Raw genomic sequence first — 14,187 nt, forward strand, 5'->3', positions numbered from 1 at the left:
GGTAGATTGTGCTGGGTGGTAGCTAACTATCACCAGTTAACATGCATGGGCCAATTCTTAACCAAAATCAGACACTTGCTATCATTGACGAGTTAACCGTCAGCTGCTTACACCAGTTGATTTAAGTAAAAAAACTGAAAACAAACGTATGATAGGAAGCAAAAAGAAAAACAAAAAACAAATTAATCAAATCAAATTAACAAAAGAAAGAATGAATCCGGGTGGGCGTGCGTGGTTCGAGTCAGAGGCATGCGAGCTCCTTGACGACGTTGACGGACGTGCCGACGGCGTTCTTGCAGACGGCCATGGTCTTGTTGTTCGTGCCGGTGTACTTGAGGTTGACGTTGACGAGCTGCAGGCCCTGGCAGGGCACGTTGTTGACGCAGTTGAGCGTGACGGCCTCGGGCGTGGCGGAGGTCCCGACGATGTTCTTGAAGACGATGTCGGCGACGACCACCTTGGAGGCGCCGGGGGCCTTGGCGCAGATGTTGTTGGGGCAGTACTTCTGGTCGATGACGATGGGGTAGGAGACGTTGTCCATTTTCACGTCGTCGTACACGAAGCGGGTGGCCCTGAGCGCCGACTTGGAGTCCTCGTACGACTTGATCCGGAGCCCGTTGGTGGCGCCCTTGATGGTGCAGTTGGTCACCTGGATGTCCTCCACGTCCTTCTCGTCCTTGTACCGCCCCAGGCTGCCCACGCTGATGCCGTGGCCGGGGCCGCACCGGGAGCCGTGGATCTTGACGTGCTTGGTCCCGGGCCCGATGGAGATGCAGTCGTCGCCGACGCCGATGTTGGTCGCCTTGATGGTCACGTCCTCCGAGTCGCCCATGTGGATGCCGTCCGTGTTGGGGCTGTTCCCCGGCGCCGTGATCTCCACGTTCTCCACCAGCACCGTCTTGCACTTGAAGAGGTTGAGGTGGAAGAACTTGGCGTTCTTGAGCGTGATGCCCCGGATCGTCGCGTTGTTCACGTAGTCCAGCACCAGGCTCTGCATGCGTGCATGCACGTGTGATCTTGATTGGTTTTGGTTTTGGTTTTGGTTTTGGTTAATGGCGATGCAAGAGTGGGTGGGTGGGCACGTACGTTGGGGAGGATCTTGCAGTCGTAGTGCTTGCTGCACTGGTTCTTCTCCCACACGAGGGGGCCCTGGCCGTCGATGGTGCCGTGGCCGTTGATGGTGAAGTTGTCCACGCGCATCACCTCGATCCAGTTCTTCTTGTAGGCGGTGAGGTCGCCGGTGCCGAGGAGGTTGCCGTCCAGCCGGATGATGATGGAGGAGGTGCAGGGGCCTGACAGCTCCAGCGCGCCCACCAAGAAGTTGCCCGGCGGGATCACGATCTTCTGCGTCCCCGTCGCCCCGCACGCGTTCTTCCACGCCTTCATCACCGCCTGCGTCGCGTCCGTCTTGCCGTCGCCCTTGGCCCCCAGCATCACGATGTCCAGGGGGCCCGCCGGCACCGACGGCGCCCCGCCGGCGGCCGGCTTCGGCTGGTACGGCGCCGCCGCCGCCCACGCCGTGCTCCCGAGCAGCGCCAGCGCCACCGCCAGGGCGGTGGCGGCATTGCTTCTCCCCGCCGTCACCATCTTGATAGTAGCTGCGTGCCTTGGTCTCTGGCTGGGTATGGTGAGGCGAGAGGTGGACGGCGACGCTGGCCGCTTATATGCGGCGGAGGCGCGCTATGTTTAGCTACTCGGTAGTGCGTTTCGACGCTGGTCTTTGGCGCCAACGGACGCATGGTATTGGCGGGGCCGCTCCCGACGGTCGAGCGCGGCTGTCCGCTCCGTTTCCCCGATGTCGTCTCGTCTCCGTCTGACGGATTCCTCGCGCCATCGCACGCGCGTCCCCATCGCTATAGGTGCGGTGCGGGAGTCAGGATGGAAAACAGGTGGGGCTTGTTTGGTCGTAGGCACGAGTGGCGCCTCCCGGACTCCTGGTTGACTCTAAAACATGCGGCAAAAGCAGATACCATATCCAGTGCTAAGTGCTAACGTGGAAATAAAACGGTCAAATACTATCCTGAATGCTGCCAAATCATATTCATTACTGTATGAATAGGGTCTGTCTGGGGCAAAACCGTTATGATATCATCTTGGCCGTCAACGGCCGGACCCCTAAACTGCTCGCATCCGTTCGAACGAGCGGTCTGGACCCAATTTGTTATCCAATGCGGTACCTCACAAACCAGAGGGACTTTGCGGGCGTCCGAACCGCTGTCACACGCGCGTCAGACACCCTGGCCCACTCGAAAACCTCTTCCGTGTCAGCACCCTCTCTCGCGCGAAGCAGTTGCCACACATTCATGCCGTTCAGCCTCACTCCAGAGCGCCGGTGTCGCATTCATGACGGCATTTAAACAGGCGCGCCGCTTCCCGGTCTCCGCGGCCGTTCAAAGCCGGAGCAACGAGATTGAGCGGGACGGGATGGGAAGGGATAGATATCTACCACATTCCAAACGGGCTGCCCGACCGTTCGTCTTTCGGCATTAAACAGGCGTGCCAGCCAAGAAACCCACTTGAGCATCCTCATTCAAACACCCATCGCTTGGGCTGACCGGTGCCTGTTGTTTATACCTGACCACACCGGCACGATCCGCACCACACCACCTCTGCTCCTGCTCCTCCTCACCACACCACCTTCACCATGACAGCGAGCTCTAGCATGTTGTGGCTAGCCTCACGACGGAGAAAATCACGAAATAGTCGCCCTTGCGGTCGGCTAGCAGGGTCGCTGTGTGCGGCGGATAGAGGTTGTCATGCCAGTGAGCTCGTCGGAGGTCTCAGACGATGACCCGACGATGGAGGAGGCCTTCGATGATGAGCCGGGGCCCCTGCCGCGCCGGTCCATGCCGACTTCGCCATGGAGCAGGCGCAGGCGCACTTCAACGCCGTCATGGGGGAGGTGGAGCCGGTGCCAGCGTTCCTGCAGGCGCAGGAGGAGCAACGCTACAACCTCAACCTCCTCGCACATCACCGGCTGGCGGAGGGCCAGATCTATGATGAGTTCACGAGCGAGGAGGCCATGACAACCATGGTGGCGGAAAACCCGAACTTCGTGAGGAGCAGCGAGCGCTCTACGAGGCCGCGTGCAACGCTCGCGCGACGGCCGCAGCCATGGACGCAGGCAACCACGTGTCATTCACGCCGCTAACTAGTCCCGCTGGCGCCACGAGCTAACTAGTCCCGCTGGCGCCACGAGGCTGGCCCATCCACATTCATCGCCAACCTCACCTCCATTGGTGACGGCCAGGTCGCGGACTGCGACAAGGAGTAGGGCATGCGAGACGGCGACACCTCATGTCCCATGTCCTATGCCAATGACCGCCCGTGGCTCACAGTCGTCGGACGTGAACACAAAGGGGAACAACGAAGGGGTCGGATGTGAACACGAAGGGGAACAACAAGGACTTGGAGGTCAAACGCTTTCTAGGGCTCATGGCTGCCGGTGAAGATTTAGACTAGTTAACTTCCGGATGCTTTTGTTTATTGAAGTATGTCAAAAATGTAATGAATTTAATCCGGTTTAAATGGAAATCGTCCTGTTTGCATGAACATAGTCCAATTTGTTCAAATCAGTTTTGAAATGTATATGGGTATGATTGGATTGCCGACATCAGTGTCCGCATCCACATCCGCAAATTGGTCCGGACCAGTCTGCGGACAAATACAATGTCCGTTTTGAGAGTCTGTTAGCCAATGATGGAACAATCTGATGAATAGTTCCGTTTCAAGGATAAACCTCCCATATTATTATATAAAAAAAATCATTCCGCACAAAAGGAAAAGGGTTGCGTGAAATTACATATGCACACGAATCAATCAGGAGGGCCACAGCAAACAGGGCGTTTTCAATCGGCGTCAGTTCAAGGTGCATGCCAGCAAATAGCTGCAGCCCACACCAGGTTCGAGCAACAGTTTCACCAGGTTCGAGCAACGTTGACAGCAACAGTTTCGTCAGTAGCACCGCGAGACGGAGGCCAGAACGGGCGTGTGCTCCTCACACCAGGTTCGAGCCACCATCGCCGGGTCCTGCCGTCATCGGCGCCTCCTCGACGTGCAACGGCTTCTTGTAGAGCTGGAGCAGCAGCGACGAGCAGACGACGCTCACCGACGAGGCGGCCATGCAGGCCCCGGCAAGCCATGGGGGGAGCCGGATGCCCGTGAACGGGAACAGGACGCCAGCAGCGATCGGCATGCCCAGGACGTTGTAGCCCAGGGCCCAGACGTAGTTGAGCCGGATCTTGGCGAGGGTCTTCCGCGAGAGGTCAATGGCGGTGATCACGTCCACCAGGCTGCTCTTCATCAGGACGATGTCGGCAGCCTCAATGGCAACGTCTGTGCCCGCGCCGATGGCCATGCCCACGTCCGCTGCGGCCAGGGCCGGCGAGTCGTTCACCCCGTCGCCGACCATCGCCACCGCCAGTCCTTGCGTCTGTGCGGGAATGGAGTAAGCAGGAATGCAAAATGTAATGCCAGGTAATAATCCCTGCCGAAAAGAGAAAAGACCGTCGTACCTGCAAGTCCTTGATCTTCTCAGCTTTTCCAACTGGATCGATCTCAGCAAATATGGTGCTGATCCCGACTTGCTTTGCTATGGATTTGGCTGTAGCCCAGTTGTCGCCCGTCACCATGATGCTTGTGATGCCCATTGAGCTAAGGTGTGAAATGACGCGTCCTGCCTCAGGCTTCAGAGGATCCGATACGGCAAGAGCTCCGCAGATAACCCTATCGATCGCAACAAGCACACAGGTCCTGGCAAGATCCTCCATTTCAGACATGTATTCCTCCACTTCAGAGCTCATTGGAGCTTCAAATTCTTGCATGAGCCGTTTGTTCCCAACCAAAACCAGCTTGCCTTCAACATTCGCGCTGACCCCTGCCCCTGGATGCACCTCAAAATCTTTGGAATCCATCATATGATCACTCGGAGATCCATACTGTTCTCTGAGCTTCTTTGTGTATTCAACAATAGCCTTTGATAGAGGATGCTCACTGTTTGCCTGACAAAGTCACAATTTTTCAAGTTAAAGAGAAAATTAGAGCCAGACACCCAAAAAAGGAGGAAAAAAAAGTTTATAACAACAGAATAATAATAAGTAGGAACGTATCATATGGTGTCTGCCAACATAAATGCGGAAAATGACAAGTGGTTAACAAACCAACCTCAGCACTGGCAGTTAAATCACACAATTCTAGAAGTGGTATCTTGGAGAAGGTCTTTGTTTGAACAACAGAAGGTTTACCCTTAGTCAGGGTTCCAGTTTTATCAAATATGATAGTTTTAATCTGCAAACAGAGAGATCAAAACGGTGGTCCAGTGTGTGTTAGTATACCACAGTAGAATTTATATGGAGAAGAAAAACATACTCCTTACACTGGAGTCTGTATCGCACGAGCACACACACACACACACACACAAGCTAGCACAAAAAGTTTCAAGATTACCTTGTGAGCTTTCTCAAGTGCATTGCCACCTTTGATAAGAACACCTAGAGAAGCACCTTTTCCAGTAGCAACCATAACAGCAGTTGGGGTAGCTAATCCCAGAGCACACGGGCATGCAACGACTAGGACAGATATTCCAAACTGCAGAGCAAGCTCAAAACTATCCATTGCCTTTGGAATCCATTGCTGAGGGTAGAGGTGAAGTTGCCCGGGTATGAACCAGCCAAGCCATGTAAGAAATGCAGCCACCACAACCTTAAAATGAGAAGAAACAATCAATATGAGAAAGGTTTTCTCTCAAGAGATAGCCTGGCAGCAAATATCATACTAGAACATTTGTACGTATCAAGCAGGGTATGATTTCCCACAATGAACCTACTGTTTACTGCTGGAAAACTAATCAGCTCAGTAAAGAACAAGGTTAAACTAGATAGTTACTAAATCAAATAAACAAATTTGATCTTGACAAGTTCACAAAACAGGAGTATACAATAGAACCCGGGTAGCCAGCCGGTAGCACATACAAGGTCTTCAGCTGAATGCTAGCCGAGTCTAGGCTGACTACTCATATTGGTCATGTACATCACATTTGCATAATGTTGATACCGACAAACTACTACTGTAACCAATTATGAACCACAAGGGTAGGTAATTTCTGACCATGCTCTGATTATGCAAAAGATGATGCAGAGCAACATAGCAGGAGCAAATTTAAGGAGAAAATAACAGATAACTTACAGTTGGAACAAAAAACCGTGAAATCTTGTCTGCCAACCGCTGTACTGGAGCTCTTGCAAGTTGAGCAGCTTCAACTAGCTGGACTATCTGTGACAGAGCCGTCTCTGACCCAACATGGGTGGCCTTAACAATTATGAAACCATTATCGTTTACAGTACCACCAATAACCTTTAAAAAAGACAATTGAAGCATCAGGACAGTACATGATAAATAACATCAGATGAGGCAATCGGAATCCAAAAATACCAACCTTATCTCCCGGTTTCTTTGCAATGGGCCTTGCTTCCCCAGTTATCATACTTTCATTAACATGGCTTTGGCCTTTGATGACAACACCATCAACTGGGACCTTTTCACCAGGGACAATCTTAATGAAATCGTTTCTTTGAAGTAACTGGGTACTGATCTCCACTTCTGAAATGACACTTCCATCCTTTTCCAGTGTGAGAAGTACAGCTGTTTCTGGTGCAAGTTCTGTCAGCTTTGACAAAGCATCTGATGTCTTCCCCTTTGCCACCACCTCAAGGTATTTTCCCAGCAATATAAAAGATACCAACATCGAACTAGTTTCAAAAAGATCTTGCCCTTCAAACGTGTCTGATGTTAGTGCCTTCACAATAATGTACACAGAATAGAAGTACGCAGCATTTGTTCCCAAAGCAACCAGCACATCCATGTTAGAGTACCCTCGCTTCAGTGCATGGTAAGCTCCAACGTAAAATCTGACAATTATCAATACAAAGTGAAATACGTAAGACACATGCTGTAGCATAAGATTGCAGTGAAGAAATTGTAAAGCAGCATCGTTTGACAACTTTTGCAGTACTTCTATCATTCCCAAACAGCATGATACCTTTATATAATTGCATTTTTTGAAACAAAAGAGCTTAACATTTTTTCAGAGAGAAGGAATCAACATCAAGATGTTGTTGCCAGGTTGAGACTGTACCTCCAACCAATAATGAACTGAACTGGAGAACATAGCAACCACCGCAGTAGCATACCTACCGTCATGTTGTTGTAGATTTTATAAAACAGCCAATCTCCAGAAGGAGGGAGCATGGGCAGAACCATCGCGAACAGGAACACAGGAACTGAAAAGAGGCAACTCCAAAGAAATTGGTTCCTGTAACTCATAATTTCATGGTGGCGTTCTACTTCTCTTTGCTTTGGTGGTGAGTACAAGCTGGCATTAAAGCATTTAGGGGGTTCTGCAGCATCCTGAATGCGCTGAATAAGTAATCGTGGACCAGTGACATACGGGTCATATGCAACTGTAACTGTTTGACCTGATGTATCCCATTCAACATTATTCACTCCCTCTACAGTTTCCAGTACCGACTGAATGAGTTTGGTGTCTTCTGGAGAACTCACACCCTCAAGTTTTAGATGCATTTTGTTCACATCGTCCCCATAACTAATGAGATCAGCTCCAAATCCAGCATCCTCAATAGCCTCGATTAGTAAATCACGGCTGGTAATATTTGGATCAAAGTGCACCTTGGCTTCCTCTAGGGCAAGCCCCACTGCAGCTTTTTTAACTCCAGGTACCATCAGAAGTGCCCGTTCAATAGATTCAGAACAGCTTGTACATGCCATTCCTTTTATCCGGAGCCTGCATACGGCAATTTCTTGTTCTTGGAGTTCATCGACCTCAAAGTTGATATCCTCAATAGCTTCTTTTATGGTTCTTGCCTGTGAGAACAAGAATCTTAACTGAGAAAATATAGCAAATTATACCAACGGTGCAGCATTTTCGGCATTACTTTGTGGAGAATGCATCAATGCAGACTCGAGTTTACTGAACTGAAAGTGCATGCTCATAAATATAAATCTACTAAAATTGCTAGTAAAAAAATCACAGTATGAAGAAAGAAAGGCTGCATTGTTCCTTGGCAGTTCATTTATGCTCAAAATTCTCTAAGAATATATAATTGAGGTATACTCATCGTGGAGAGGATATAGTTCCTTGGCAATTCATTTATGAACTAAACTATCTGACAATGTTTGATAGTCCAATGATTGGGCAGTCGCTGTCAAGAGATTGGCCCACACCAACAAAAGGTAGTTAAAATAGTTGGTGGTACAAAGGTGTGGGTCTTAAAACTGAATATCAAGGGAAAGATAAGATAAAGTTGACCTGGCAGCTAAATGAGGATTTGTAGGATAAAATTCATCTCCTGAAACCAAACATTTCCCGTTTACACTAAATACATGTGCAAATATGTCCCTAGTGAAAACTGATAACTTGGATTAACAACAGGACAAAAAGAAGCTACCACATGTATTTGGCTTCCCTCTTTTTACCCCATTTATGACAATATGCAGATATTTCCATAGCAAGTACTAAGGACCTCCATATTGAAAAAATAAAAAATACAGTGATGAGAAGACGAGCATCAGCTCAAGGAAATCTTACATCGGTCTCCTCCGGGCTGTACTGAACAACAGCCTGGCCCTGAAGGGTTGAGACCTGGATGCTCTCGACCCCCTTCAATCCTGCCACCACCGTCTCTATCGAGACGGCACAGGAACCGCATGACATGCCCCGGACATTGAACATGACCTTCCTTGTAGTCCTCTCCTTCCGCGGGGATACCCTGGCGGCAGCGGCAGAAGCGCCATCCGCCGCATGGAGAAGCGGCTCCTTGAGATGGCTCTCTCCATTCTGCTCCATTCCTGTTGCAGAATTGGTCAGAACAACATCATGGAAGTAGCAGAGCATCAAGAACCCACGTCCAAGACACTCGTCAGAACCTATTAATGGAGTGCAAATACTGTTCTTCTATCTATGTGACAGAGTGGCGGCAGCAATCTGCATTAGAAGTACAGACAGCCTACGGTTTGGACAAACCATGAACACGGTAAAATCAAGGTGACTGGTACTAAGCAGAGCTGCTGCTTTCCCCCAAATCTTCAGCCGAATAACGGCGTGTTAAATTGCGAAACATTAGTTTCCTCAACGATTTGTTTTTACCCGTAAATCATGCAGCAGATTTTGCTCCGCGCCTAAACCAAACCAAACCAAACGAACTGCCGTGCAAGTTTGAAGTCTCAGAAACAACCACCGCTGACGCGCGCGCAAACAGCTCGAAGCACCAAATTTAACAGGGAGACTGAAAATAAAAAAATACTGGGGCGGCAACTCCACACAACAGAACCGCGTACCAGAGAGCGAAATCAAAAAAACCCACGAGACAAACAGCCAAAAAGCTTGGCGGTGGCGGCGCCGGGGGGCGGTGGCGGTGGTTACCTCTGTATCCGGCGACGGAAGGGGCTGCAGAGGAGGCTGCGGCGGGCTCTAGGGTTCGTCCGCACGCGCGCGCGGCTGTGGAGGGATTAGGGGACGGGATGGGATGGGATGGGAGGGGAGGGGAGGGAGTAGAAGACTCGGAGGCGCGGGAGGAGGCGGCGTGAAGCAGGCCGCCCGCGGCAAGAGGAGGAGGCGGCGACGAGGGCGAGGTGGCCGGGTACTCTGGCCGCCTGTAGTCCTTGTTTGTTTTATAAAATTTTGATTTGATGACTCGTTCGGATTTGCTGCAATTTCGATGGGAATGCGGTGGCTTTTGCGGGTTTTATTTGGCTCCGGTGGCGTTTGAGGTTTGAGTTTGATTTGGTTTTGGATTCCCTCGGTCGGGTCGTTGGTGGCCATCGCTTTCGCCGCTCCTTTTCTATCCTCCTCCGTGTTTTTTGGTTCTTGCCCGCTCGTCTTTCAGTTTTTGCCCGTATGCCCCTCTGAAGCATCTCCACCTTTTCAAACTCTGCACATATTTCTTTTTATGGTAGTATGTGACTCATTTATATCGTAAGAATCATATAATACAAGTTACCTACAAACCGACCTAGTAAAACTGAAAAGACAGTAAAACGCTATCTTTTACACAAAGGAACAACAGTTAAGAAGTAAAATTACAATCAAGACACATAGTCCTCGCATCAACAGTTTAACACCCATCACCTGCCTCTGGAACCACCACAACAGCAACCGAAGAAAAAAATGACGGATCATCTTCACACCTAAGCTCGAAGTGGCTCCATCGCAGATAAGCTTTGTGGACCTCCAATGTGGCTCACGAAAGGTGAAATCATTACCGTTGAACGTATCAGATCGCGGCAACACCTTGGGCCGGCGCGGACGGATGTGGAGGCAGACCCTGCAAAATGGACCCGTATAAAAGGATATTCGCGGAATATGCTCTTTTACAGGTCGGCTTTGCGGGGTCTGGTCTGCCGCCGCTCCCGTCGGCCCGCAAATCCTAAATTTGCACCTCAATTTGACACAAGATAATGCATTTCTTTGCTTTTTCAACAACATTGGATACATAGTACATCACCAAATTTTTGCTAGAATAGCAAGACCAAAGAAAACAAGAATCACAATTATGCATTTTAGAAGATTTCCAACTTCAATAACTGCTCCCACTAGTTGGACCAATATCTTCTTCATGCATTCATTATTGATCTGTGGATTCTTGATTTTCCATTCTTCATTCTTCTTTTTTGGTTCTAAAGAAGTAGAGGTTGCTTCTCCTCTAGTTGCACATGCAGCCGCTTCATTGCCTTCGATTCTACTAAGGAGTGCACAAACGTCTATTAAGTTTCTTTCTATCAATAAATCAATGTATTCGTCTTCCCAAAACGAAAATGAGCATCCATCTTCCTACACACATGATGATGTTCGAAATGAGCTATCACAATTGAACCAAAGAATGCGGTGCCAAAGCCGAATGAAAACAACACGTACCCCGTCGTTTTCGCATTTGAAGAACACCCATCCGGGGTGCTTCGTCGTGCCCGAAGTTAGCCGCAGCACTGTCCGCGTGCAGTCGTCGCACTATATGAGCGGCATCGGCGAGCCACAGAGCCTCTGCGCGAGCGCCGAGCCCGGCGGACGGCCAGCCGAATCCATGCCAGCAAACCGTCGGCGGCGGCGACAGGACGAACCCGTACCTGCATGCGGCGATGGGACTTTGCCGGGGCTGCGCGAGGTGCTCCCCGAGCATTCCATCGCTTGGCGCAGCCACCGGCGCCCGGAGAAGCCAAATCCGGCCACCCGCGACGAAGGGCCGCAGATCTGCAACTTTCCGGCCCGCCGAGGCAGGAGGAGGGAGGGCAACCTCATGCATGTGGCGGGCTTTCGGCGTGATCCCGCCGGCTACTTTCGCCGGGATCGTGGGCGGCGGCCCGACAGCAGGGCGAGGGGGAGAGGGGAGGTGGTAGGTGGGGAAAAGCGTGGGCTGAAATGTCCTCCGCACCAACCGCTCCCGCTATATGCAGGGCACCGACGGGCCGGGGGGCGCGTATTCGCGGGTTGGGGTCAAGATTTTGCCACGCCCCTCAAAAAAATTTACGGGTCGGCCGCGTTTGCGGGGTCTGTTCGGGCGGGATTTTTCACGCCGACCCGCATTTTGGCGGTTATTTTGCGGGTCGGGGATTTTTACGGGGTCTGCTAGAGATGCTCTAAGAGGCCGGCAGAGAAAACCACACCTGCCATCCACGAACCACGAGTCAAGTGCACGATTCACCATCTTTCAGATGCCACCGATGCAGACCACAATCTGCATATACCTCCCAAGTTTCGCGCCCGCATTGGAGCAAACGTCGTCGTAACGCGCCTGATAACACAGGTCCACCACGAGGATGTCGTTGTCACCACGTCATCCTTACTTGAACAGACTGATTTCCAAATTCATCCCCAACCATAGGACCGATCGTCTCGTCGAAGTAGGATCTGAAGAAATTTTATTCAATGCCGCCATCACCGCCGCCAAAGCTAAGATGATGAACAAGCTAAAAACCTAAACTACGAGAGTAAAAAATGATCCACACACGTGGATCTGGCGACCTCCCTCACCACCGACGACCAAGGTCGCCGGCAAAGGGGAGTCGTCGAAGGGCGGCGGCGAGGGAGACTCCTGGCAGCGAGATCGTCTTTTGTTTCGCACAAAAGAAAGAAAAGCAGACGTCTCTACACATATCACATATGTACATTGTTCTAGCAGATGTACTCCCTCTAAAAATCGACGTAGTAATTTTGACAAACATTGAAGAAATCAACCGGATTTCCCTTGCCAGTCTTTGTGTGACCTGACACATTTTTTGCTTTTCTTTTTTGGAAAACGCTATTCTTCAACCGGCTGATGCATGCGCGAGCGTCCGCCGCTTGCGTAGCCGTCAGATCAACCATGATCAAGCGGCCACGCGGACTACAAGTCAGTCCTGCGCGACCAGATTTTTTTTCTTATAATAAGGGTCTTGTTTCAGTAGATTTCTGTAACAAGGGTCTTATTTCATAAAGAAAAAAAAATGATTCGGTGGTGAAGATTTTTTTCTGCAACTGGGGTCTTGTTTTAAAAGATTTCTGCAACATATCTTTTGTTTCAGAAAGAAAAGAATTATTTCAGTTGTGAAGGTTCTTTTCTGCAACAAGGATCTTGTTTCAGAAACATAGCCCGAGTTCCACCATCGGAGAAGCGTCCGGCGTTATATGTTTCAGAAGCATAGCTCCGGTTGCAGAAAACGCCGAAGAAGCGTCAGGCGTGAGAGATCGTTGCCGTCGTGCTGGATTGGAGCTAGCAGTTGCTCGCGGGGCTGAGACGGAGGAGGAGGAGCAACTCCGGCGAGCACGGCAAGAACTAGTCCCCCCCCGCACACCGGCGGCAGTGATTTTGCGGTGGTGGGGGTTGGTGCCGCGCTGGGCGCAGCTGTGTCAGGACGGCGGACAAGGGAATCTGTTTTCGAAACTGAGAGGTTGTTGCAGGAAGTAAGGAGGTGGTCACGCGCGTGCAGTGGTATGATCCGACGGTTGTTAGAGGGCTGATCCAACAGAGCTCCATGTGGCTGATGTTTCTAATACATCCGCCGGCCGACGCGTAGCGGCTCCCCTTTCTTTTTTTGAGGGGTGGCACATTTTTTGTTGGAAAATGTCACGTGCGATGGGCTTATACATGATTCGGAGGATATTATGGCCTTTTATGTGAGGTGGAGTAAGTATAGTATTTGTCAATAGATTTGGGGCCGGCCTGTACATAGAAATCATGGCATTCCCGGGTACTATGAGCCAATCAGCTGGCCCAAAAATCTGTTGACTTTAATGGGTATGAACTGGACATCTAGCAACATTTATTCTCTTTGGCCTTTGTTTACAGGAAAGGAGTTGGTCAACACTCGTTTATAAAACCGAAGCAGAATTGACATTCAAATAAACCACTTTTTTTAAAACGCCTTTGAATACAAATTGCACGGTATATTCCATGCATTACTGGCGGCACGTACTATGCCTCTTTGTATTAAGTGTTTTTGACAGGGCATCCATCGGAAGAATCTTTCCCAGGTGACCTACTCGCTGACGCGCGAACAACAACAAACGATTTGTCAAGATAACGGTGTACCCGCAAAAAAAAAAAGTAAGCATATCGGCGGTAAATTTTGAGTTCATTTCTTCATTAACAATATCATTATTTTTGAATTTATTTCAAAATTTCCGGCGATGCGCTTTCAGTGGAAGGGGACGTTCCCGTCAACGACGAGACGCCTACGGTGACTTCGTAAATTTCAAGATGACATGCCGGCTCGGTCTCTCGGAGGTGCTCAGAGCATCTCTAGCAGACCCCGCATCCCACCCCGACCCGCAAAATAACCGCCAAAGTGCTGGCCGGGGCGGGAAAACCTGCCCGACCAGACCCCGCATCCTGCCCCGGCCTGCAAATATTTTTGCGGGGCGCGGCAAAACATCTCCCCCAACCTCTAGATTCACGGGCTAGGAGGGCGACCCGAGCTCAGCCCCTATCCGCCGCGAGATTTGGCGGGAGGGACATTTCCGCGCGGCCTTTCCCGCTCCCCCCACCCTCCGCCACCATTGCCCGCCACCGCACGCTCCGGTGCATCTTCCTCGGCCGTCCTTCGCCGCCATGGATGACTCCTTGCTGTCCCCCGTCGCCGTCGAGGTCGCGCATGCTCCTTTCCCTCGGGCGGATCTTGTCGTTGGCCATGTTGACCCCGCCG

The 14,187-nt window shown here is 50.7% G+C and overlaps 2 protein-coding genes across 2 annotated transcripts; both read right to left on the reverse strand.

Annotated features, from left to right (window-relative positions):
* Positions 1 to 54: 54 nt before the first annotated feature.
* LOC123144207 (exopolygalacturonase) lies at positions 55 to 1,812 on the reverse strand. Its single transcript, XM_044563264.1, has 2 exons — positions 1,087 to 1,812; positions 55 to 991 (listed from the first exon to the last, which is right to left on the reverse strand). The coding sequence occupies exons 1-2, from the start codon at positions 1,585 to 1,587 to the stop codon at positions 242 to 244; spliced, it is 1,251 nt and encodes a 416-aa protein (XP_044419199.1). The 5' UTR covers positions 1,588 to 1,812; the 3' UTR covers positions 55 to 241.
* Positions 1,813 to 3,697: 1,885 nt separating this feature from the next.
* LOC123144208 (copper-transporting ATPase HMA4) lies at positions 3,698 to 9,775 on the reverse strand. The gene is made up of 9 exons (XM_044563265.1): positions 9,437 to 9,775; positions 8,603 to 8,862; positions 7,133 to 7,878; positions 6,434 to 6,905; positions 6,184 to 6,351; positions 5,446 to 5,700; positions 5,164 to 5,286; positions 4,515 to 5,000; positions 3,698 to 4,432 (listed from the first exon to the last, which is right to left on the reverse strand). Exons 2-9 carry the CDS (start codon positions 8,858 to 8,860, stop codon positions 3,998 to 4,000), a joined length of 2,943 nt encoding a protein of 980 aa, XP_044419200.1. The 5' UTR covers positions 8,861 to 8,862; positions 9,437 to 9,775; the 3' UTR covers positions 3,698 to 3,997.
* Positions 9,776 to 14,187: the final 4,412 nt, after the last annotated feature.

The sequence above is a fragment of the Triticum aestivum genome, chromosome 6D (assembly GCF_018294505.1).
Source record: "Triticum aestivum cultivar Chinese Spring chromosome 6D, IWGSC CS RefSeq v2.1, whole genome shotgun sequence".
In the NCBI taxonomy this organism is placed as follows: domain Eukaryota; kingdom Viridiplantae; phylum Streptophyta; class Magnoliopsida; order Poales; family Poaceae; genus Triticum; species Triticum aestivum.